The sequence below is a fragment of the Aedes albopictus genome, chromosome 1, assembly GCF_035046485.1.
Source record: "Aedes albopictus strain Foshan chromosome 1, AalbF5, whole genome shotgun sequence".
Classification (NCBI taxonomy): Eukaryota; Metazoa; Arthropoda; class Insecta; order Diptera; family Culicidae; genus Aedes; species Aedes albopictus.
The window spans coordinates 149,646,938-149,670,967 of NC_085136.1; the positions used below are offsets into that span (position 1 = coordinate 149,646,938).

At 39.0% G+C, this 24,030-nt stretch overlaps 1 protein-coding gene and 1 long non-coding RNA gene across 7 annotated transcripts in view; one reads left to right on the plus strand and one right to left on the minus strand.

The window, feature by feature from the left end:
• Positions 1-7,653: 7,653 nt before the first annotated feature.
• Positions 7,654-9,161, minus strand: LOC134285212 (uncharacterized). Of its 2 annotated transcripts, none has more exons than XR_009996217.1 (3): positions 8,644-9,161; positions 8,003-8,494; positions 7,654-7,944 (listed from the first exon to the last, which is right to left on the minus strand). It is a non-coding gene; the product is annotated as an uncharacterized LOC134285212 (long non-coding RNA). The 2 variants fall into 2 exon arrangements; XR_009996218.1 differs by having other exon boundaries at positions 8,003-8,514.
• A 148-nt stretch (positions 9,162-9,309) lies between these two features.
• The window catches only part of LOC109425028 (fasciclin-1), a 622,197-nt gene continuing 607,476 nt past the window's right edge, over positions 9,310-24,030 (plus strand). For 2 of the 5 annotated variants that reach the window (XM_062845587.1, XM_029861781.2), the window contains exon 1: positions 9,311-10,233. In XM_062845587.1, the coding sequence (XP_062701571.1) occupies positions 10,048-10,233 (186 nt within the window). In that variant the 5' untranslated portion in view covers positions 9,311-10,047. Of the gene's footprint in view, positions 10,234-24,030 lie in introns of all 5 variants that reach the window. The other 3 variants (XM_029861778.2, XM_029861783.2, XM_062845589.1) reach the window with 3 other exon arrangements.

Genomic DNA, 24,030 nt, shown 5'->3' on the forward strand with positions numbered 1-24,030 from the left:
TCAATGTATTATACTTAAATTGGAAAAGTGACTACAGCGCCATTGAAGTTCTAGTGTATTTCTATTCAAATCACAGAAGGAAATCCTAGAGAAATCATTGTGGAGAAATTAAATTTGTGGGGACATCACGGGAAAAAATCTCAAAAGAATCACAGCTGATTCTAATCTTAGATTAATTTGTAGAGAAATTTCGTAAGCAACTTTGATGGTGTTTAGGGACTCCTGAAGTAATCTCAGAAGATATTTCTTAAGAAATCCCTAAAAAAAACTCTGGAAAAATCTCGGAAGTATTTTCTGGAGAAATCCTGGCAAGTGCCCTTAAGGAATCCCAGACGGAATCTCTCAGGAGAAACTTGTGGAAGAAACTCATCAAGAACTCCATGGGAATCCAACAAGAAACGCCTGGATGACCCCTGGAAACTCTAAGGATTTCTCGGAGGACCCTTGGGAGGAGCCTACCAATTCATTTGTATGGGAGTCATTCTTTACTGAGAGGGGGGCGTCTCAGACCTAGTAAAGACCCTTCCAGGCTCCAAAAACGTCCACATACAAATTTTCATGCCCAATAAAAATGCACCCTAAATAAATAAATAATATACAGTATAAATGCGCCAAAAATATCATCCAATACAGATTGTTTTAATATTCAACTAGTAGTAGCTCTACAGGTAATAACAGTACTGTTTTATGTGCTGGCTAGAAAAAAATACCACCGGCGTGGGAAATTTTCTTCGGCGGCGTGGAAAAATCTAAACAGCGGCGCGCCGGGTCAATTCGAGTGGCGGCGGCGGCGTGGGAAAAACGTCGGCGACGGCGGCGCGGCGCGGCGGCGCACACGTCTATTGCCAATGCGCTTCTGCCCGGGTACTTGAAGAGTAAAAACACTAGACTTCGCCCCCCTAAAATTCTGCACTAATCTTCGCCACTTCATACATAAAAAATGGCATTTGTATGAAGGGGGCGAAGACTAGAGCAGTGGCGAAGTCTAGTGCTTTTACCCTACAAGATTCTTGGAAGTTAGTTACCGGTGGGGGTGAAGATTGTCGGCTTTGCTGACGACATTACGTTCAAAGTCCACGGTGAGCCGATCGAAGTAGTGAAGTTGTCTACCACCCACTCAATCAAAGTTGTGGAGACGTGGTTGAGGTCCAGGAAACTGGAGTTGACTCAAAACAAAACTGAGATGATGGTTTGAACAACTGGAAGCCGGAGCAGCAAGCGGTGATCAGTGTAGGTGATTGCACTATCACTTTGAAGCGCTCCGTCAAACACTTGGACGTGATGATCGGCAATAAGCTTACCTTCGGTAGCCTTGTTGAACATGCCTGTAAAAAAGCCTACACAGCAGTAATTTTGTGGGACTAGCTCGGATGATGTCCAATAGCTCTGCAATGTACGCCAGTAAGCGGAAGCTTCTGGCTAGTGCACTGCGTTGATTACCAAAAGCTACCGTGGTAAGCTGGAAAGTACTTACAGGCTGATGTGCCTGAGGGTTGCGATCGCGTACCGTACCGTGTCACCCGATGCACGCTGCATCATCACTGGTATTATGCCTATCGGCAACCTTATCAAGGAGAACACAGATGCTTCGAAACTCGCGGGGCTGCCAGGATGGCTTCAATGATCAAATGGCAGCGCACACGGGACAGTTCTGCCAAAGCAAGGTGGACCCATTGGTTGATCCCGAGGGTAGATAGTTTGATTAACAGGCCATATGAGGAAGTAACATGCCATCTGGCTCAGGTCCTTTCAGGCTATGGCTGCTTCCTACAACAGTAACATGGTTTCGGTCATGCGGGTTCTCCCAAATGTCCGGTTTGTGCTGGTTTGGTGGAAACGTTTTGTTCGTGTGCCCGCGTTTTCGCACAATGCGGGAGCACATGCTTGTCACATGCGGGGAGGACACAACTCTGGACAATCTTGTCCAGAGGATGTGTGGGGATGAGTCTGGCTGGAATGCAGTTTCAACGGCTATTACCCACATCGTCTTGCAGCTACAGAGGAGGGCGCGTTGACTCGGAGAATGCCTTCAGACGCGATACAAGAGATGGTTCGTAGTCGGCTTCATTGGTCATACCGGTGCCCTGGGTATGAAATCGATCCTTACAGCGATTAAGTGACCGCACAGAAAACATCCTGGTAGCGTTGCTGTCGTGACGTCGGTCTACTCGGTTGAATCCAAACCCGTGGTTGGGAAGGGGTCCCCGGTAAAGGCCGGGACAGGTGGAGGCCCTACTGTCAGCAAACTTCTGGTGCAGCTGATAAGGCCTGCAGTAGTGATACCCTTGCCTTCAGCAGGTCAGATCGTGTTGCACGTAAGCATCAGTTCTTGATGTTTGCAAAACAATGTGGCGCAGGAATGGTGAAGACCACTCGGGAAACTGGATAAGCTCACGCATGCTATCTTGGTGGGCTCTTCAAAGCGAATCATCGATGTTCGTTGCTGAAGGATACGTTGCTAATCTTGAGGGTGAGATGTGCACTAGCCCCTCTCTGAAGCAAAGCCTTTTTTACTTTTGTTGTAGAAGACGGGCCAACTCCACACTATCCGGATCTTCCTGTTCGGGTGTCTGTTGAGCAGATTTACCCCCAAGGTTTAGAAGAAAAAAATACGGACCTTTGACATTTTTCTCGCTCAATGCAGAATGCTAAATTGAGAAACACTGCGTCGACGAGAAAAACTGAAGGTGGTAATAGATTTTCTTTAAGGTGAAACATCAACAAATCCAATTGCAATTTTGCATACAAACTTTAGAGGCACAATTCTGACGAGCGAAGCATCGAATCAAGCCGCACTTGTTTATTCTGGCTTTGCTCACTTGCAAAAAGAGGCAGCTTTTCCAAATCGAGCAAATTTGTTTACTAATTTTTAAGACTGGTGCTCTAACAGTCCTGAGTAGGGGTTCAAGTCGGCCATTGTGGCAACCATATTTGTATCCTCTGAAGTTTCTCCTTAAACGAAGGTGCAAGAACGTGAAATTTGTCAACCGGTGGACGTCTTCCCCAACACACCGCAGCGCACCATCATCGATGGCGACGACCAAAAGTGATTTCGTACACACAAGTGTTTCAATATTGCCCGTCAAGTGGGTAAACAGGAAAATGCGAAAGTCATGCAACCTTTGACGAGTATTGCTGCAGGTTGTCGGAGCATGGTGGGTGGACAGTTGGCGCTTTACTATTGGAAAATATTTGATGACGGCGCAGCTACGGGTCATGCATAAAACATAAGACCTTCGGGATGCATTGAATTGGAGTGCCAGCTGGGAAAATCGATTCAGTGTTTATTGAATGTTAGTTTTGTGTTGAATCTTGGAGAGGCTTTGTATTAACAAATGATGTAAATTTCGCAAGACGGTACATTAAAGGATCCAGAATGCATCGGAAAGCTAAAAGTTATCTCAATGTAACTATCACAGAAACCAATTAAACAAATGAAAAGCTTCTCGAGCGAAGGTTTCCGCCAATCAACAGTCTGCACTTTTCTCCTAGATTCGATACAACATTGTTCTCCATGATTCTCGCAGCAGCTGCACAAAGATTGTTCACGAGAAAGCATTCTTCTACCGGGGATTTATCCTGTTCAGCGAATTGAAAGCTGAGATAGACACCTAGGCACTACTGTTCCGGCGAATGCTATCGATTGCGTTTTTGATTCCTCGCTTGCAATGTAATAAGGCAGGTAAGATAACTTTCAAGATTTCGTTTAATTAAGAAATGCAATATTGTAACATGGCTGTCAGAATCGACAGAACTTACAGTTTGTTGAAGGAGTGATCCATGGAACAAATGGCAATCTATTTGGAGGGGGCGAGGTAGATTTTCACTGCAGCAGATAACTTTTGTGCACTTTCAACAAGATTGCTATAGGCTCAGTGTACCAGTTATGGCTATAGTACCTCAAATTCGCCATAGTTGATTTTCAACCTTTAAAGATACAAATCAACAAGAAAAAATCGTGAACAACAGATCACGATCACAAAAGATGATTGCAATCATTCAAACTTCACAATTTGCTCAAATTATGGTAGAAATAAATCATTTTCCTTAACTTTTCGGTCTCCTTGCACCCTATTTCGCCATAGTGTACCAGTTATGGCAAATCCCATAAGGAATGCATGTAAATAGTGCGAAGTGGAACCCAAATTAACAAATGCGTCCATAACTGGTACAGGGTTCCTATCATTGGCACACGCCGTAATAAATAGTAAATGTAGTTTTGATTCCGTTTTTATATTTTTCCTGTAAAGTATGAAAACTAATCAATCATTTGACTTATTGTTTACATTCGTCGGTCTTCTTCTTATTTTTGTAGAAATAGTTTTTCTTAGGTGGTGCGATAACTGGTACAGGCACCCTAGGTATCTGAAAATTATGCTGCAATCGGAATTAGGCGATTATCCAACGAAAAGGCACGTAAAGCCTTGAGAGTTGGTGCGCAAAGGTAGATATTGTCTTGTACCATTTGGGAAGGTGTACCTATTTTGCACTTGTCACTATAACTAAGTCAATTTGATACCATTGATTTAAATTTTTGTATAGGGTTAGTTATTGCAATTCTCGCACTTAGTATCAGATGGGTGTATCTACAATAATCGATTTCTCTTCATCGATTTTCTCTTCGACTAATAATTTGGACAGCAAAACGTTTTCAGTAGTTTTTGTTGTTTTAGATGCTAGTTCAAGTCGTCCTTCACCGAAACACAGTGAGAGATCATCCAAATATTGCTCGTAATTCCCGGAATTATCTGAAGAGAAAATCGATGAAGAGAAATCGATCAAAGTAGATAAACCCGTATGATACTAAACGCGAGAATTGTACGCAGTGCTGAAAAAGTCGTTTCGACATACTGGATTCAATCACCTACACCTCATTTCAGAAGCTGAACCAGAAAATATGGCATATGGAAAACTTGTGCGGCTATACCAGCTCTACAAGGAAACCCTTCTCATTTCAATATTTAAGGTCACTATCTTTGAAAAATGCCAATTGACATATTGGCATTTATCAAAAGTAAAGCATAGAACCGGAGAAATATTCGAAGAAATCGCGAAAGAATTTAAGGTATTTCTGAAGGAAAATCCGAAGTAGTTTCTATGAGAGTTTCCAAGTTTGCAAGCTACTTCTTCTTCTTTCTTCATTATGGGTCTACGTCCCCACTGGGACTTGGCCTTCCACGCTTCAACTTAGTGTTATTTGAGCACTTCCACAGTTATTAATTGAAGGGCTTTCATTGCCTGCCATTGCATGAATTTGTATATTGTGAGGCAAGTACAATGCACTGATACACTATGCCCAGGGAGTCGAGAAAATTTTCCCGACTGGAACGGGAATCGAACCCGCCGTCTCCGGATTGGTGATCCATAGCCATAACCACTAGGCTTACTGGAGAGTTTGCAAGCATTTTGAATGATTTTTTTTACGAAAATGGAGGAGAAGTTCGTTAAGAAATTACGTGAATAATCTCCGAAATAAATTCTAAATGAGTTTTTTATATGATCTCCTAAACGCTAGAAAAAATTTCCAGTGAAACCCCTAAAAATGACAAGATGTCCTAAAGAAATTGTATGAGTAGTGCTTGATGAGTAGTGTGATTAATTCCCTCATAATCGGAAACATTTGTAAAAAAATCCAGAGTAATGGAAACATTTTGGAGGAAATTCAGAACAAGAACTCCTGAAAAAAGTCGGAAGAATTCTTAAAGGCATTGCGATATGGATTTAATAAAAAAAAGTACCGGAGAAATTACTGAAAAAAGTTCCGAAGGAATTCTTCAGGCAGTTTCAAACGAATGTCTTAAGAAATCAAGAGCAGCCCAACTGAGCTGTTAGTTGTAGCCCGTTTGATTACGTTACCTAAAACGAGGAAAGTATTGCTATCCGAGATAAATTCTGAAGCCAAAATTCACTCCGAGCAGCATTTTCTTCTCTTGTACTGTCAAAAAATAAATTGAAAACAAAATATTAAAATGATTACTTTGCTTGGCGATTGTTGGCGATGCAAAATTTCACCTCAACATGATTTTGTGCGTGAATGGGGTTCAGTCACACATGGTCACACTGCATGTGAGGTGATGCGGTCACGTACGTGTTTGAACCACCAGCCCAAAACATAATGTCAACACAGATAGGAAGAAGAAAAAAATAACAAAGCGGAGAAAAAGAAGACCGTCTTCGCGAGTCTCGTCTCAGTTCTATGCAATACTTATGGAAATTCTTTAAGGACAAGGTATTTGGAGTACATTGCTCAAAATTTTCCAGAGCATCGTTTTTTAGAACCGTTGAACGGATTTGGATTAAAATACACGCTGTTGACAACCGCTGAACAATTAGCGTGATGCATTTTCATCCAAATCCATTCAACGGTCCTAAAATCGGTGCTCTAGAAATTTTGAGCAATGTACTCCAAATACCTTGTCCTTAAGGAACTTCCTTATACGATTGAAAAGAAAGAGAGAGAAGAAAGTGTTGAACAACATTCTAGAAAAAAAATAGTCATTAACTAATAGGCAGGAGGGAGCATGTCAGAGTAATTTATGAAAGAATTGGAAACTTTGAAGATACTCTTAAGAGATTTTCTGGAGGAATTTGTATAGAAATTTTTGGATAATTTTCTGAAGGAATTCACTTAGGAAGGCATCAAAAATGCATGGAATTTAAATTTTTCACAGTAACACCACTTCGCAGTGACTTCACAGTAACTGCTCCGAATATATCCTCAAGAAATTTGTTTTTTTTTTGTTCGTGAATTTTAACTTATGCTAATTCTTCACACTCCTCAAGAAATTCTTCACGCAATTTATGTAGGAATTCCTCCGACATTAGTTTGAGTTCTTCTGATAAGTCCTTAAGAAAATCCTACGTCATTTCTTTTTGGGAATTCCTGGGAATGTAGCTTCAGTATTTTTCCTTCTTAGAAGTCGGGAAACCCTGAAATAAAAAAAAAACAATTCAGAAATTTCTGCAGCCTTTCATTTTTTGCAAATTTATCAAGTTTTTCTCTGGTTATTAATTTTTTTCATGATTTTTTGTGGAAATTTCTCAGATATTTTCCCGAGAATGTCCTCCGGTATGAATTAAGCAATCTAGAAAATTCCTGCGTGAATTATGTACAGACATTTGACTTCTATGCAATATATGTACTTCTGGAGAAAGCACTGTAGGGAATGTCGGGAGAATTCCATATGAATTTCTGAAAAAGTTCCAGGTGACTTTCCTAAAAAAATGTCAATTTAACTTCTTAAGAATTTCTTAAATATTCTTTAATGCTGAAATTTTTTAATAATTAAAATTCTGAAGGAAATTCCTAGATTTGTTTCTAGATAATCTCCAAATGAATTCCTTAAAGATTTGCCGAAGGGATCTATAAAAAAAATGATAGAGGAATTCCGAAAGTAATTTTCAGAAAAAAAAATCGTCTGAGAGATTTCTGAAACAAGATAATGTTCGTGGGAATTTTCCTAAACAATCCTAGATCCAAAATGTTCAAAGTTTTCAAACCCAATGAAAAAAAAAACCTTCAAGACATATATCGATGATGTGGTACTTGCTCAGTTGACAACTCTGATAATAATCCTCCAGATAAGTATGGCCTACTCAGTTTTATAAAAAAAAAACTACCACAGCTCCTTTTATTTAACAAATAATGTGGTTTTATTTGACATCAAATTCATTTAGTGCTCCTTCTTTACATTCCTTGGAAAATTAATTCAGATAAGATCCCAGTACACAGGATAAAATATTTCTCAAAAAAGAAACCAATGCTCAAACATCTTGTTGAACTCGATCGAATTTTCATTAGTGTCAAACAGATGTTTGATCTTTAGTTCATTCCTTGTCAAATATGTGATCCTCCTCTGGGACAAGACGTTATTGCCTACTCACTAGGTTTTCATCCACCGCTAAGGCAACTCCCTCCTTCGAGGCGATATTTTTTCGGATTCCCTTCAAGTGTGATTCGATCAGATGCTATTCGTCGGAAAGTCTGACTGTTCATATTTACCTTAAACTGTTGGTAGACTGTTCACACCTTGCTCCATCACTTCAAATCTTCAGTTCTGAAGTGTGGTGGATTGCAATCTTTTGAATATGACAAACAACGACCTTTTTCCGAATAATTGTTCTGCCACCAGGAATCCGTCCCGCTTCTGGAATACAGTCAGGTCTTTTTTTACGCGGTTTTCATTTACGCGGCCGCGTAAATGAAAACTCCATACAAAAAAAAATTCATCGTCTTATTTTTGCATGATTCGTCGAGAAATGGTGAGACTTTTTTTACGCGGTTTTTTGAATTTTGAACTGAGTTTTATTTTTACGCGGTACGTATCCCCCGCGTAAAAAAAAACCTGACTGTACTTCACAATGGGTTCTTTCTCCTCAACGCCTATGTGGTACTTGTTCAGTTGACAGTTCTGATAATAATCCTGTAGATAAGCATGTCAAGATTCTCGATCATTTTCCTTTTAAAATGCTGCTCGCTCTAACGGTTTGCATTCTACAATATGCAATAAAATTCTGTTAAAAAAAGCTATGATAAGTATGTTTCAGAAAGCTATCTCTTTCTGATTTATGAGTTTGTGTTGAAAAGGTTTAGAATAAAACCCCTCATTTAAAAAAAATCAGTTCGTTAAAGCTAATACTTACATTTCTACTCCATCCCCTGATGATCCATTTCCGCATTCCATTCACCATTCTTTAATTTCGCAGAACAAATATTGCATCACCAAATAACGAAGAGTCCTTCCACCCGGAGTGTTATCATGCTCCTAACTTCCATTCTTCATTTAATTGAAAAGAAAACAGCTAAAAATAAATGGAAACCAATTTGATCTTTTCATGCCAGCAAGCTTCAATGAACCTACAAATCAGCGTGTGGTCTCGCCATGAAAAACACCTGTGCTTTCACTGCTTCTGCAAGCAAACGCAGCGTGCACGTTTGGCCAAATCGAAAGCAAATCCCTTCCACGCCAAATTTTTGTTTACAAACAAACTCAGCATGCGGTTGCTGTTACTCTCTTTCTCTCAACTCTCGTTTTATAGCGCCTCCTGAAGCCGCGCTTTCCTTTTCATTCATGATTCTCTCGTTTCTCAGTGCTTCATTCAAATTTCTCTCCCGTCTCTCGTGCCATAAAACCACATTGAGCGCAGGGTTGAACTCCGCCATCATGCGAGGTCCCACCACATTCTCTCAATGCTCACACTTCTCTCCACCCGGCAACACTTCTTTGCCATGCTGGGGTTCTACTGCTGCATTATATCCAACAGGCAGAAGGTTCCCTATCGATACAGCGGACTTTCAGTCTTTGGACGTCGCTCGTTCGGTTAAGAACGTTGGTTAGAGTTGAGCCCTAGTATCAGTGGCTGTGTAGGTTCTTTGGCCGGTTGTTTGCATGTTTCCACGGAGATAGCAGTTTTGGATACTGTTCAATTCGTCCCCATTTTCGCTGGTGTTTTTTCCACTGTGAACAGGAAATCCACCGAACCAAAGCATACCATTCAGTATTCAGTTGTTTGGGGGAAAATAAAAAAAAACACAGAGAGAAAGCCGGTCGATGGCAGTTTGTTGATTCGGTACTGGGGCTTCGATACAACAATAGCACTGGAAGTGATCAGTGGAGTGTAACGAGAGGCCTGTCCTGAGACGGGGAAGTTTTTGTTGTTCCTCAGTGTATCGATGTTGTGTGAAGGCGGTCGTCCGTTGTGTTCTTCGTGCATTTCGTTCTTCGATTGGAGGAAGTTGATTGAATAATTGCATTTTTCGTTTGTCAGTCGTGCGGGGGTTTCAACGAATTGGTGCAACGCACTGTTTGTGTGAAAAAAAGAGCTGCAACGGTGATTCACAACTAGTTTGGATTACAGAATATTCTGCGGAAGATTTGTGGCTATAGATATAAGCAACGCCTATCTATCAGAGGATACAAAGCAGCTAGAAGTCAAGAAGTGAAGTGGTTTGTGTGATCTGGTGCAAGCGATCATTTGATCGTACAGGTGAGCTGCAGTGTTGCCGACTTGGTTGTGGTGGTGAAGGAGTTCCGTGCGAGAGTGAACATGAAGATCAGCTCCAAGTGGTTTAGTGGTAGCGGCGGTGGTGGAGACAAGATCGGCTCCACCACTACAGCGGTTGCGTTGCTGTTGATGGTGCTAATGACGATGATGACTCCGATGGTTGCATCTAGAACGCCGATTGCGATGACGCTGGAGGAACACATAAGCAACGATCCCGATTTGTCACAGGTATCTAGCTAGCCGTGAAGTGGATGATAATTTTTGTTCTGAAATAATTGCTCTAGCGGTGGTTAATGGATGCCTTTAACTACCGTTGTTATTATTCATTGATCCGGTAGGGTTCACGTGTGTAATGGTGTGCACTCAAATGTTATGATGGGGGTTTCAGAGATGAATATTTGAATCTTTTCATTTTTAATATGTAGGATCAATATTATCGTCATCGAAAAAATTAACCCATATCCGCCCAGCGTCCTATTTATAGGACAGATGCCCCGAACGCCCAGCGTCCTATAAATAGGACAGTCCTTTGGATGTGAATATCTCCAGAATTATGCAAAATTTTAGAATACTTTATTCAGAGAAGATGTTCCCCACACCCATACCTTGCTCATAGTGGACAATATAGTATGTGACTGGTTCAATAGGTGGCGTAAACGATGCTGCAAAGAATGCATATTGTCACGATCTGTGAGCATCATTTTCAATGCAAAAAAAAAAAATTCTCGGGAATCTTGACAATGGTTGATAATTTACAGTTCATTTCTTCGGCAGAGTTGTTAATCACACATTCCTTAGGATGTGGAGGTGGTACCAAGGATATTTAAATTCAAGATGGCGGCTTAGGTTCCAAAATGGCGGTCAAAACTCCAGAATATATGCTTTTTAACGACAATGCTGCTTCGGATACTATGCAATACGGGTATCTATCGATCGGGCTTTACAAGTAGAACTTGTAGTAGAACTAGAATGAATATCCGACGCCATTTTGAAATCAAAGATGGTGGACCATATCCAATATGGCGGCCATGAAATGGCAGTTTGATCTATAATACCATGCAATATGGGTATCTATCGATCGGGCTTGATGAGTAGAAGTCAAAAATCGATATTTTACGCCGTTTTGAAATCCAAGATGGCGGACCATATCCAAGATGGCGGCCACAGAATGGTAGTTTGAGCTATGATACCTTGCAATATGGGTAGTAGAAGTAAAAAATCGATATTTAACGCTATTTTGAAATCCAAGATGGCAGACCATATCCAAGATGGCGCCCAAAGAATGGTAGTTTGAGCTATGACACCATGCAATATGGGTATCTATCGATCGGGTATGATGAGTAGAAGTAAAAATCGATATTTTACGCCATTTTGAAATTCAGGATGGCGGACCATATCCAAGACGGAGGCCACGGAATGGTAGTTTTAGCTCTGATACTATGCAATATGGGTATCTATCGATCGGGCTTCATGTGTAGAAGTCAAAAAACGATATTTGATTCTGTTTAGAAATCCAAGATGGCGGCCCATATCCAAGATGGCGGCCACAGAAAGAGAGTTTGAGCTATGAAACCATGCAATATGGGTATCTATCGATCGGGCTTCATGAGTAGAACTCAAAAATAAATATCTGACGCTATTCTGATACCCAAGATGGCGGACCATACCCAAGTTAGTGGCCACGGTATGGTAGTTTGAGCTATAATACCATGCAATATGCGTATCTAAAGGGTAGATGGTAGGGTAGTGGGTGAGATAAAAGGTGGAGCAGACGGTCGGGTAGAGGGTTTGGGTGAATGATAGAGTAGAGGGAGTGGAGTAGAAGGTTAGGGTAGAGGGTAGGGTAGACGGTAGGCAGAAGGGTAGAATAGAGAGTAGGTTTGAGGGTAGGAAAAATGTTAGGGTAGAGAGTAGGGTAGACGGTACGATTAAGCATAATATAGACTAGAGGGTACGATAAAGGATATGGCAGTGGTTATAGTAGAGGTTAGTTTAGAGGGTAGGGCAGATGGTTCAACCCTTGTTATGATAGAGCGTAGGATAGAGGGTTGAAATAGAGGGCAAAGAAGACAGTAACGTAGAGGCTAGAGAATAGAGTGAAGAATTGAGATGAGATTAGATGAGCTGAGGTTCTTTTTTGAGATACCTTCAGGAATTCTTTCCAGGATTTCTTCAGGCATTCCTTTCGAGAATCTTCTCAGGTTTATTCCCGAGATTCCTTCAGATATTGCATCCGAGATTGCTGTATGGATTGCTCCGGAGTTCTCTTCAGGGATTTTTGCAGGCGTTGTCTTGGAAAATCCTGAAAGGATTCTGTTAGCTATTCTTTTCTGCATCCTTTCAGGGATTTGTGCTGGAATTCCTTCAAAGATTCCTTCCATGATTCCTGTTGTTATTTCTTAAGGGATCTTTCCCGAAAAAAAATGAAAATATATATATTTCTTCCGAGATTGTTTTCCGGCAACCCTAGATCATAGAGACATCTTCTTATGGTTCTTGCAGGAATGTCTGCTCAGCTTCTGGCCGGCATTCCTGTCGTGATCTCTCTAAGGAATACATTAGGTATTCTTAACGGGATTCCTTCAGGAATAACTTCAGGGATTTGTGCCAGAATTGCTTTCGAAAATCCCGAAAAGATTCTTTCAGAAATTTTACCCAGCATTCTTTCACGGATTTGTTCTGGAATTACTTCACAGATTCATTTTAGTATACTTTCGACAGAAGTCGAAACATATTCAGAGAATCCTAATGGAATTCTTTCTATGAGCCGGGATCCTTGCTCGGGATTTATACAGCAATTCCTCCCGTGGTTTCTTCTGTGATTATTTCAGGGATTCCTACCAAGCTTTCAGTTGAGATTCCCTCAGAACTCTACCAGATATGACTCTCAGAATTCCTTCTTTTTTTTTTTTTTGTTTGTATTTATGTGTATTTTAACTTAAGCTAATTCTACACTAGAATTCCTTCTGTATATCCTCCCGGATTCATTCGGGGATTTCAAATTATCTTTTCGATGTAACTTTGATAGTGCCCAGAATAACACCATAAAATTCACATATTGTTCACGAATAAACAATCATGGAGTAGTACAAACATAAGTGGAGAAGCCGTGTAGAGTATATCTGGTTGAGATTTTATATTAAAACATGGAATGATGATGAACCTGGGCATGTTAGTAGAATACCTGTAAATACGAGACACCGAAGACGACCATGTAGTTGAGGTCGAAATACGTATCTGTCAAAGGAGACAAATTGGTTGAAACATTACTTAACACGATTTTCTTTTTTAAATATACAAAACTTCTGAAAAGTTTACGTATGGTGAGTACGTAAAGAGAGTTTGTGGGGTGCTGAAGGAAAAACTCAATTACTTTATTAGAAATAAATATCTGTGTAAAATCTAACTTCTAAAGTATTTTAACGTTTGCTTATGCCACACATAGTGAGCTCTCTTTATTTGATTTGTTAAAAAAAAATGAGAAATGTTGAACACTGCAGTCGAAACTACATGTTATTACAAGAACCATGCATTGCATACTTTTAGGCGTTTATCGGGTTATATTTCTGCCCCAATTTATAAGTCCTTTTTCTATTCTTTTTGAGTGGTTATCATCTCTCTCACTTGTTTAGAGCTGCATTTTATCTATACGGATCAGAATATAACGATAGCGTAGAAGTTGTGCTGAAGTAGAACTCAAGTAAATTATCAGATATTGAGGACCTACAATGAAGAATTTTTTTGGAAATACACCATAGACTTCTATTTTTTTCATCAAATCATGCTTATTTTATTGGAACTTGACCTTTGATAACAAATTTATTTGAAGATTTAAATTGTGAGACACCTTGGGCGTTAACGGGTTAAACTGATTAACGTCAAAATCACCATGACAATCTTTGATTATTTCATTCACAATTTCATAAAACATTTCAATAGGAGTACTCACTAAGCAGATTAAATTGCTGCGTAAGCCATGATTTTCTGCTTAATTGAAATGTTTCATAATTTTGCGAATAAAATAATCAAAAATTGCCTTGGTGATCGCGACGTTAAATCAGTTTAATCAGCTTACGCTGTTAAGTGAATCCCCCTAATGATTTCAATAATCAGATAATCATGGCTTACGTAGTTATTTAATCAGTTTAGTGAATACCCCTATTGTAAAACAGATCACTTGTTTCGTTTGATTAGATATTCTACAGCGCAGTGATCGTGAAAACCCTTGAAAAAAAAACAAAACTCGATTTATTTATTCATTTTTGCAGTAATAATCATGATATTTTTTTTTACTCCAAATCTATAAGGGTGATCTAGGTACCAGCTTAGGGCATCTCCAATAGTCTATGGGACTGTCCACAGCGCGGTCTCATGACACGCTTAGCAAGCACCCTGATTTGCGTCCCATAATAATTGGCCAATGTTTATCAGCAAAGTTTTTTTTTTCGTCATATTTTATAAGAGCTCATCTAGGCTTGAGAAGACGTAAAGGTGATGTGATGTAATGTGATTGATGATAGTAACCATCAGTGTAGGTCTTGCAATGTCGTACGGTTCCTCTTAATACATAACATATCAAGATTTTCGGCTGGTGGTTTGTCCCCAAAGAGTGAGCAAAACATATTGCAGACTGCTGGAACTGATCTAACCATAACCATCGCAATACAATACATGTGTTTGGCCAGGAACTTCACTAAGACATTTTTTCACCAGAATTTCCCCAGTTTTTTTTTATTTTCATCAAATGTTACAGTGTATCTACACAGCGATTTTTAGTAAAATTTCCGAAATTTCATCCTTTAACATAACAATCCTGTAACGCATCTCTTCATTATTTTTTAAAAGTTTTCTTGAGGGGGTTGGATGCAAAGGGGTGTAAGTGACAAAATCATTCTTTTGAGTGTATGAAGCTCCAAGTTTTTCACCAATTTTTCATCCCATATACAATGTGTATGGAGTTTCAAAATCAACCCAATTCTCTCCGATTCATTGTAATTTTCTAATCATCTACAAAAAAAAAATTAAAAAAAAAACTTCCGAAGAGTTTGAAATTTGAAAAATTCTCAGCTCAAAATCGACAAAAATGTCAGTTGCACCCCTTTGCAACTAGGCCCCTCAATTGCAAAAACGCTGGATCACTGATTCAAGCGCTCAATGGAAATATATACAGGGGATAGACGCAATGATCGGGACAGGTAAAATTTTCACTTTTCAAAAACTGGTCAACTAGCTGTAACATTTGGAAAAGGGCATCCAAAATTCTCAATTTTTACTGTCAGTTGGTCTACTAGTTGCCTATCAATAGTCCAACTTTAGGACATATTGGGCTCTTCTACTAGAAATATTCTAGTGAAAATCTTAATTATCCGATAGTCAACTTTGAGCTGTTATATCTCCGGATTCAATGAACCGAATGCAATGAAATTTTGTAAAATTTTGGAAAAAAACGTGATGAAATTTTAAGCATTTATGACTTATAAAAAGTTTCAAAAAACGTTTGACTTAACTTAAAATTGTTTATATGTAAGAAAAAAAGTTAAAGCGATTGTATTTATTTTATGAATTTTGAGTAAATTGGTCTATTTCGACCATACATCCTATAACTTTCTGCAATTTATTATCGGATATTTCGATACTTCCTATCAAAACATATCTATATTCAAGTCAATTTGAAGGTATATAACACAAGCTTACAAAATAAAATGAAAGTCGCGAACTTCTGTCAACGACCAAAATTTTTGAAGCACAATTTAGTGCTGATTTCGAAACCGACCTTCAAAAAATTTAAAGTAGAACAGTTTTTGAGATTTAGCTCAATATCGAGTTTTGCAACTTTTCAAAATATGTAATTTACTAAAATTCAAATATATTGCGTTTTGTTCAACCAATTTTAAATCTTTTTCCATAAATTAAAAGCTGAATACAATACCATTCGGTCATCTGAATACAGGTTTTGCGTCAGATTGATGAAATTCAAGATATTGGCGAGTTTTGGGGACGTCTTCTTAAATTTTAGCAAAATTCCCTAATTTTTTTGAAGAAATGTATTTTTTTCAATAAGAAAAAAATAACTTAAAAATTATTTCTCGACGTTTATTTGACATATCATATGTAGGCGAGTTACAGTAAAAAATTCAGCTCAATCGGAGCATTGATTACGGAGAATGAGATGTGTGAAGTGAGCGACGTTGCTTAAAAATAGAACAAAAATCGATTTCAAATCATCAACCTTGTATGGAAAGTCGAAAAAATTTCCGCTCTATTGTAATTTTTTTCCTTCGCGTTTACGAACTCAGAGCATGATTCTACACCAAAAATGATCATCAGCTTACCGAGTTCAAAAATGCTGTAAACTAGTGTAATTGAACTATAACTATCATCTTGAATTTGGAAGCGATGTTGGAGTTTTGATTAATTTGGCGTTTTATTAGAAAAATAATCTTATTGCTATAATTTTCTTCCGTATTGAGAATTTTATGATAAGTTTTTTTCAAGTTCATTATATGGGTCATAAACGCTTCAAATTACACTACATTCGGTTAGATGAATCCGGAGATACAATAATGATCCGATTTTATCACGCCCTCCACACGATAGTCCTTCATTATTCATTAATAAGCTGTTACATTTGGAAGCAAGTGTTTCCCCTCTTCCTCAAGATGAATGTTGAAAGCGCGTTTTGCAACGTTGAAAATATTGAAAATGCTTATAGATTTTGTAGAATCATAAAAAGTATTTTTTGGACACGAATACCAACTTATTTGGTAAAGTTGCTTTAATAAAGTTTAATAATAATTAAAAGTATTTTTTAAAAGGGGTGTTATAAAATCGGACCAATACTGTACAACAGTTCAAATTTGGTTGTCGGTTAATTATGCCTTTTACCAGAATCACTTCTTGTAGAGTAGCCCGATCTTTCCCAAATTTGAACCATGGATAGAACTTTCAGTAAAAATTTGAAAATTTTAAACGCACTTTTAGAATACAGTCGAACCTCCATGAGTCGATGTTCCTTGACTCGATATCAACTCATGGAGGTAGTTTTTTGCATACTGAAAAATAATTTCTCGGTTACTATGATGGTCCCCCAAAATACTTCTCAAAGAATTTTTGTTCCACTACTCGATATTTCCTTGAGTCGATGGTCCCTTCAATATCGACTCATAGAGGTTTTACTGTATTTACAGCTAGTTGACCATTTTTTGAAAAGTGAAAGTTTGCCTGTCCCTATCATTTTGTCCATTCCCTGTATATAATACGCAATTGTTTCTTTGTTGCAAACTGAAGTTGAGTTTTATTATGTATTCTTAAAATTTTCCCAATAACTTAGTAAAATCCTCGCTTCATACTTATCTCTTGTTCAACGTCAATTGCGATTGAATATTTTCTTGCACATGTTTCGGCATTATGGCTACTGTTTTGGTTTCACCTGAGAGATCCTCATGGAATTCCTTTAGTAGCTCCTTCTGAGATTCGCCAAGACGCTTATTTAAAAATTCTTCCAGAAGGCACACTAGGTATGCATATTTGTCAGAAATATTGAAGGGAATGGTTCCTTGATTTTGTTTTGATGACACTCGTTCAGATATTCCTTCTCAGATTCCTCCAAAAGCACTATTCTGGAGTTCTTAAAACAGTCTCTTCTGGTAATCTGCCAGGAAATTCTTCAGGGTTTCAACCTAGATTTCTTCCAACAATTGCTTCAAAAATAAATGCAAATGGTTTTTTTTCTGGGATTCCTACAGGAGTTCCTAGAATTCATCCATGGCTTCGATTCCTCTTATGGATTCCGTCCAGAGTCATCCTGGACTTCCATGGATGATCCATCAAAAGTTTCTTCTGGGAACCCTCCTGCAATTCTTTCTAAAAATATTCCAAGAGTTCTTTCTGTGAATGATGCAGAATTTCATTCTAAAAATCCCCCAGAAGGAGTTAGGATTCCTCGATGAGTTTATTTTGGAGTTCCTCATGAGGTCTTTCAGTGAACCTCCAGGGTAACCTTGTGGGAACCCTCCAACCATTCTGTTTTTTTTTTTAATAATTCAGGAGTTCTGCAAATCCTCTACAAGATTCTTCTACAACTTGAAGTTCCGTCTGGTAATCCTCCAGGCGTATCTTCCGGAAATCCTCCAGGAGTTTCTCAATGAATCCCTAGATCGAGTTTCCTAGATGAGGAATCCCCAGCAATTTTCTGACGATATCCCCAGATGGCATTCATGGAGTAATCCACTGATGGAGTTTCTGAAGGAAACCTCAGGAGGAATTCCTAAACAAATTCTCAATTTGAAAATATATTTGGGATTCTCGGAACAGCACGCAAGGACCGCTATGGATGATTGGGCAAGGTAACAGCACGGCCACGAGAAACATCCGAATTGGAATTGATCATAAGTCAAATCTGGATCATGACCCCTACGAGATATATGGCAGCTGTAAATGTCCTTTAACCAAATTGTTAAACTTAACGATGATCAAGAAATAATATCAAATCGCTCGTTGTTAACAGACCTTTTTATTGCTGATTTTTTTTATCTTTTTGTTGTTGAGATCAATTGGTGTCGATTTCAGAACATAATTTCCCCATATAGTATCCCAAGACGAGTGATTTACAAATATGTATTTGACCGCATTGTGTAAACCCGTTCACAGAAAGGACGCACTTCAAATTGGCAACCGCTTGTATACTACATATTACATACAAATTTATTTATTAATACTGAAAACACGTCGCCAGTACCAGCTGAAGTAAACTTATCAGACCAAGCAGGATTACGTTTATCATTCACGCCCTCACCATAGGTTCCATCACTATCATGACACCAAACGACAGACGAAGCAAGTTTTACAACTTATCTATTTACCATCTCTCACTTCTATTCATAATAACTGATCAAATGACATGTCAAAATATTGAAAACCCATTAACATACCTACTTCGATATATATTTTTTTATAAAATACCGTTAGTATACTAATATATTACTTAGTATACTAAATACATTAATAGTGTCTGGCCACTTGACATTAACCTTCTTAGCAGCACCACTCCCAACGATTTTATGTCCAAACACCATTCCCCTAAAACGAAACGGTTGGTACGGTTGTCCCCGTTTCTTCCTTCATTCAATTCAAAAAGGTTTGTCAATCATGTTCACGGTGTGTCTGGTAGAACAAATTTATTACAAAAAAATGGACATTGCTAATTTTTACGCTACGTGAAAGTTGACGCTACCAGCTTTCATTCAAGCCCAACATCGAAATATTCCATCGGGAGAACTTTTTCATACAAAAATTGGGTATGTTTGTTAAGTAGAAATAGGGATTAATTTGGAACCGTGCATTTTGTATGGGGAAAAACAGTATTCTGAAAAAGTTGTTCGGGATCCCTCGGTGGTTTTTTTTTTGAGAGACCCTGCAAATGAAAGCTGAAAGCCTCTATTTTTGAATAGTGAAAAATTTGACGATGCCCATTTTTTTGTTATAAACTTTTCCCATACACACGCCGTGTGTTATTCATAAAAGGATAACCTGATTGCCCGAAGTTTTTGAATTATCTTCCAACCCATTAGTGTGCATAGTAAGCCTGGCCATTTTAATATTTGTATCACATCTATGATATTATGCAAATATTAATGCTGACAAGAAAATATCAGAAGAAATTGTGATATTTCCAGGATGCTTTTCAATACTGGCTGCGCAAGCACTAGAATAGAAATAGAATAGAATAGAATCCACAGTGGAAATTTTTGGAGTAACCTCCACTTTTTTTTTTTGAAAAAAAAACCTCCGAAAGACTTCTTGGGGGTATCATCATATGAAATTACTGGACGACTCCCCTGAAGGAGTTTTCGAAGAAATCCTCAGCAAGAACATTCCTAAAGCAAATATAGAATTTCTGGATACATAAATATTCGGAAGAAATCCTCAGAAGGAGTTTCTGGAGTAATTCTCTGCATAAGATTATGTTGCCTGGAGATACCCTCAAAAAGAATAACTGGATTGGTCCACGGATAAAGTTCTTAGACAAATTTTTAGATAAAATTTCTGGAGGATCTCCATAGAATAACATATGATGAACATATTTTATTTTTGGGGTAGTTGATATGATAGGTGGGCATGGGTGAATTCCGAACTGATGTGATAGGTGGACGTGGGTGAATTTTGAACTGACTCCATCAATCACAAGGTGAGTTCCAGTTGACTTTGAGAGAATCAAAAACACCTACAATCCGCCTTCCTCCAGACACAGGTCTATAGTAGAAAATAAACCTGGAGACTCCAGGCTGGAGTATTCCATTTGATGGAAGTTTAAAAATAGCGAATAATGGTTAGGATACCAGTTCTGCTCCAGGCAAGTAGAGCCGTAGTAGGCGTTGCCGCTTGCAGACGTGTTTTAAGCTGCTCGACACGTTTCGTTCGCGTTCACTTTTTTTCTCGGTTTGGTCGATGCTACACTATCCGGATAGCGTGTGAAGGAAAGCCGATTCTGAATGAACTTTGATAAAAAGTGATTAATTTTGGGAGGATCATGAAGAATTGCTTTCGGACTCAGTTCCACGTTGCCAGAATCCTTTCTCCAGACGAATCGTGAAACGACTGTAAGCACTACGGCACCCGGAAGCGTTTCAGCGTCTTGTGTGCGATTGCCTATGCTCGCAGGTCAGCTCCTATTTTCGCTTTTTTTTTTTGGCTCATATGCCATGCCATTCGCGAGCGGTTCTAAAATCAAACAGTTTGGTCCCTTATTCAATTTTTTTCGTGGATATTATCATTTTTTACTACGCTTATAATACAATCGTTCCTAAAATGGTCTCATAAAATTTCAAGATTCTCTAATGATTCTAGCTCTAATGCATTATTCACATAGCACAATTCATATGAAAACCAAATCGACTAGCCGCTGCTTGCCCTAATTTCCTCGAATGCTCTATACTCCTTTCTTTGCCCATTTCACCGCCCTCTAAGCTGAAGCCGTATCGATTCAAAACAAAACAAAATATTTACCACGATATTGACACTTACTCAGGATTGAATTACTTGTCCATGATGACGTCGGTGCTAGCATACTCCCGACTAGATAGGAATAACTTTCGGTCTCATGCTGTGAATTTTTTTTTGTAAATAAAATACCTAATATTTTTTTTTTGTCTTTATTATAGAGACTTTCAGCCTGGGGCTGGTTCGTCTCTTTATACCTAATAATATAAAATGTGAAAGCTGACCAATTAATGTGATCATGTAATTAATAATTTACTTGAAAGATAAGAAAATTGCAAAAATGACTTTAGATTTGGGGTCCTTATTTCATATTTACATGATTATCTTGCTTGATATGTCAGTATGTGTTATTTTTCGAAAAATCTTTTTTCTATCATTTTTCTCCAAAGTGGCCAAAGTCTATGAGCCATTTTACGAAGTGACAACAATGTTGATGATGATATTGATTTTCACGGGTTATCGGACGCTACCTCCTGTCAAAATTCATTCAAAAAATCGGCTCGTAAAATGGACTATTCTCCGTTTCACAAAACTGTGAAAAGTTAGCATTACAGGTCGGACTCGATTATCCGGAGTCAGGTTCTGGCGCTTCCCAAAATAATATCTCGGAAACGAAATACTCTAAAAAGCTGAAATTTTGACTGATCACTAATCAAATTTGGCTCAACAACATGTCAAAATTTCAGCTTTATAGAGCAATCCGTTTCCCGGATATATATTTGAGAAGCAGCAGAACCCGACTCCGGATAATCGAGTCCGACATGTATTTTAAATTTACCAATAAAAACCAATTAAAAAAAGTTTCACAAAAAAATTACCAGTATCAGAAAGTGGAATATTTTCTCTGTCTAGTAGTGGTTGCCGATAGTGTAATGTTATAAAGATAAAATTTGATTGCCAACTTTGAAAAAAGGAGTTATATCCTAAAGCATTAACGAACGCCCTTTAGAAATGTTGTCCGTTGACGCCTTTATACCTTTCATGATGGGAATTCTAAAATGTCGACTTCTAATTTGAAACCTACTACAAAATTCAACTTTATAGGGAAATTTCATGTCTTCGGGTTGTATCTTGAATGTACTGTGGACAAGTAATACGGACGCCTCAACTCAACGCTGACAGGTGAATATTACCACCAGCAGCAGCGAAGAGAAAAGAAGCCGTTGTGGAGCTGCCGTTCAGTCTTTTCACTTAGCCTTCCGTTCGTAGTAATCGTCGTCGTCATCGCGTCGTCGTGCTAGCCCATCCCGATTCTTGGTGCTGCTTTGTTTCACCATCAGACTTCTTAAATACTATCACGTATCTTGACGGGCGAGCCGGTGATGACTGACTAGTTGATGTTGCTGTTCTTGCCTTGGCAGCTTAGGCCAATTGTTTGGCTGTTATCGTCACGTCATCCTGCTATTCATTGATCCGTTCATCTCTTTTGTCTTCGATATTACGAGGAAAATGAAACGTGGCTTTTAAGCCATCGAAGCTTTGATCATGTTTAGATATGAGTTTTACAAGAATTATGATCAAATAACAATCAATCACGTGTCAACTTGAACTTATGGACATTTGGATGTTTAAACTTGGTCGGTAGCCTGTTGATACGAAGAAAGACACGAAATGATTCTGATTAATGTGCCTCAATTAAGTCCTTTAGTCTACCAAATTGGGTAATGGAAACACTTTACATTTTTAAAACAAAGCATATAAATGTGTAAATAAAAGCTAATATCGGACTACAATACAAGCCGAGCAGCATGCGCGACCGTGTGATGAACGGCTCAAATTTAGGTTAGTCCATCCGGACCTGGGGCCTTACCTACGCTAAGGGACTGTTACCCGAGCAGGAGAAAATAGCTGAAGAATAACTAACTCAGGTATGGAAAACCGAATACCTACAACCTGAATGAGGTATTAAGTAGCCCTGCATAAGAGGTAAAATATCTAAAATAATAACTGCTGTATATTCTGTGCATAACGCGTGAATAATGACATCAGGTATGGCAATTACTAAATAATAATTGGCGATTTTTCCATACAAATAGCAATTTTTCCATAATTGAATAATACCTCAAGCAGTCCTCAACACCAAACCAATAACTGATTGAGTTATTGTATCAATACCTGCAAAATACCAAAATAAGTTATTTTCAATACCTTGATAACCGATCAATACCTTGTCTTGATATGATACCTGATTTTGGTATTCTCCAGTTATGTGTCAGTTATTCATTCCTGCTCGGATATCCCCGCAAGTTCCACATCGGTGACCCAGTACCCAGCTGTCCTACGAAAGGAAGCAAAGCACTAGGATCATGACGTGGAAAAAGCCCCTCGATGATCATCTCCAACATCTCTGAAGATTGCTCTGTAGGAGCCATTACACCTCTCTTCTTGGTCATCACGATCCTGCAGGCATCATCCCACGGATTCGCTTTGGTACTCTGACAGAGATCCTCAAAGCAGGCCTTTTTGCTTGCCCTTATCTCAGTCTTCAGCTCGACATTGGCAGCGACGAACAACACCCGCCGTTCGTTCCGCTCTTCCTCAGATCGTGCTCGCTGCATCCGTCGCCGAGCCTGTAGGCAGGCGCGGCCCAGGTTCACAGTCGCGTCGGTCCAACAGTAAAGCCAGTGGCCTCTCATTCCTAGGGTGGACTCGCCTAGGCACGGTCACATCGCAGGCACGCGAGAGCACCGCTACCAGCTCGTCGTCGTCTAAACCGATTAAGTTTCACTCACGGCAGAGCGCCTCCCTAAATACCCCTTCGTTGAAGTATGATGTCTTCCACCTGCGAGGGCTTGGCCTTGGCCTAGCCGCCTTTTCTTCTATCCGCTGTCTGCTGTTGTTATAGTCGATACTGTAGCGAACCGCCAGGTGGTCGCTGTGAGTGTAGCCATCATCTACTCTCCAGTTCGAACTAATTGTTAGGCCAGGACTACAAAAGGTCACGTCAATATTCGCCTCCGTACCGTTTCGACTAAAGATACTCTTGGTACCGACATTACCCAAGTCGACATCTAGTATGGCCAGTGT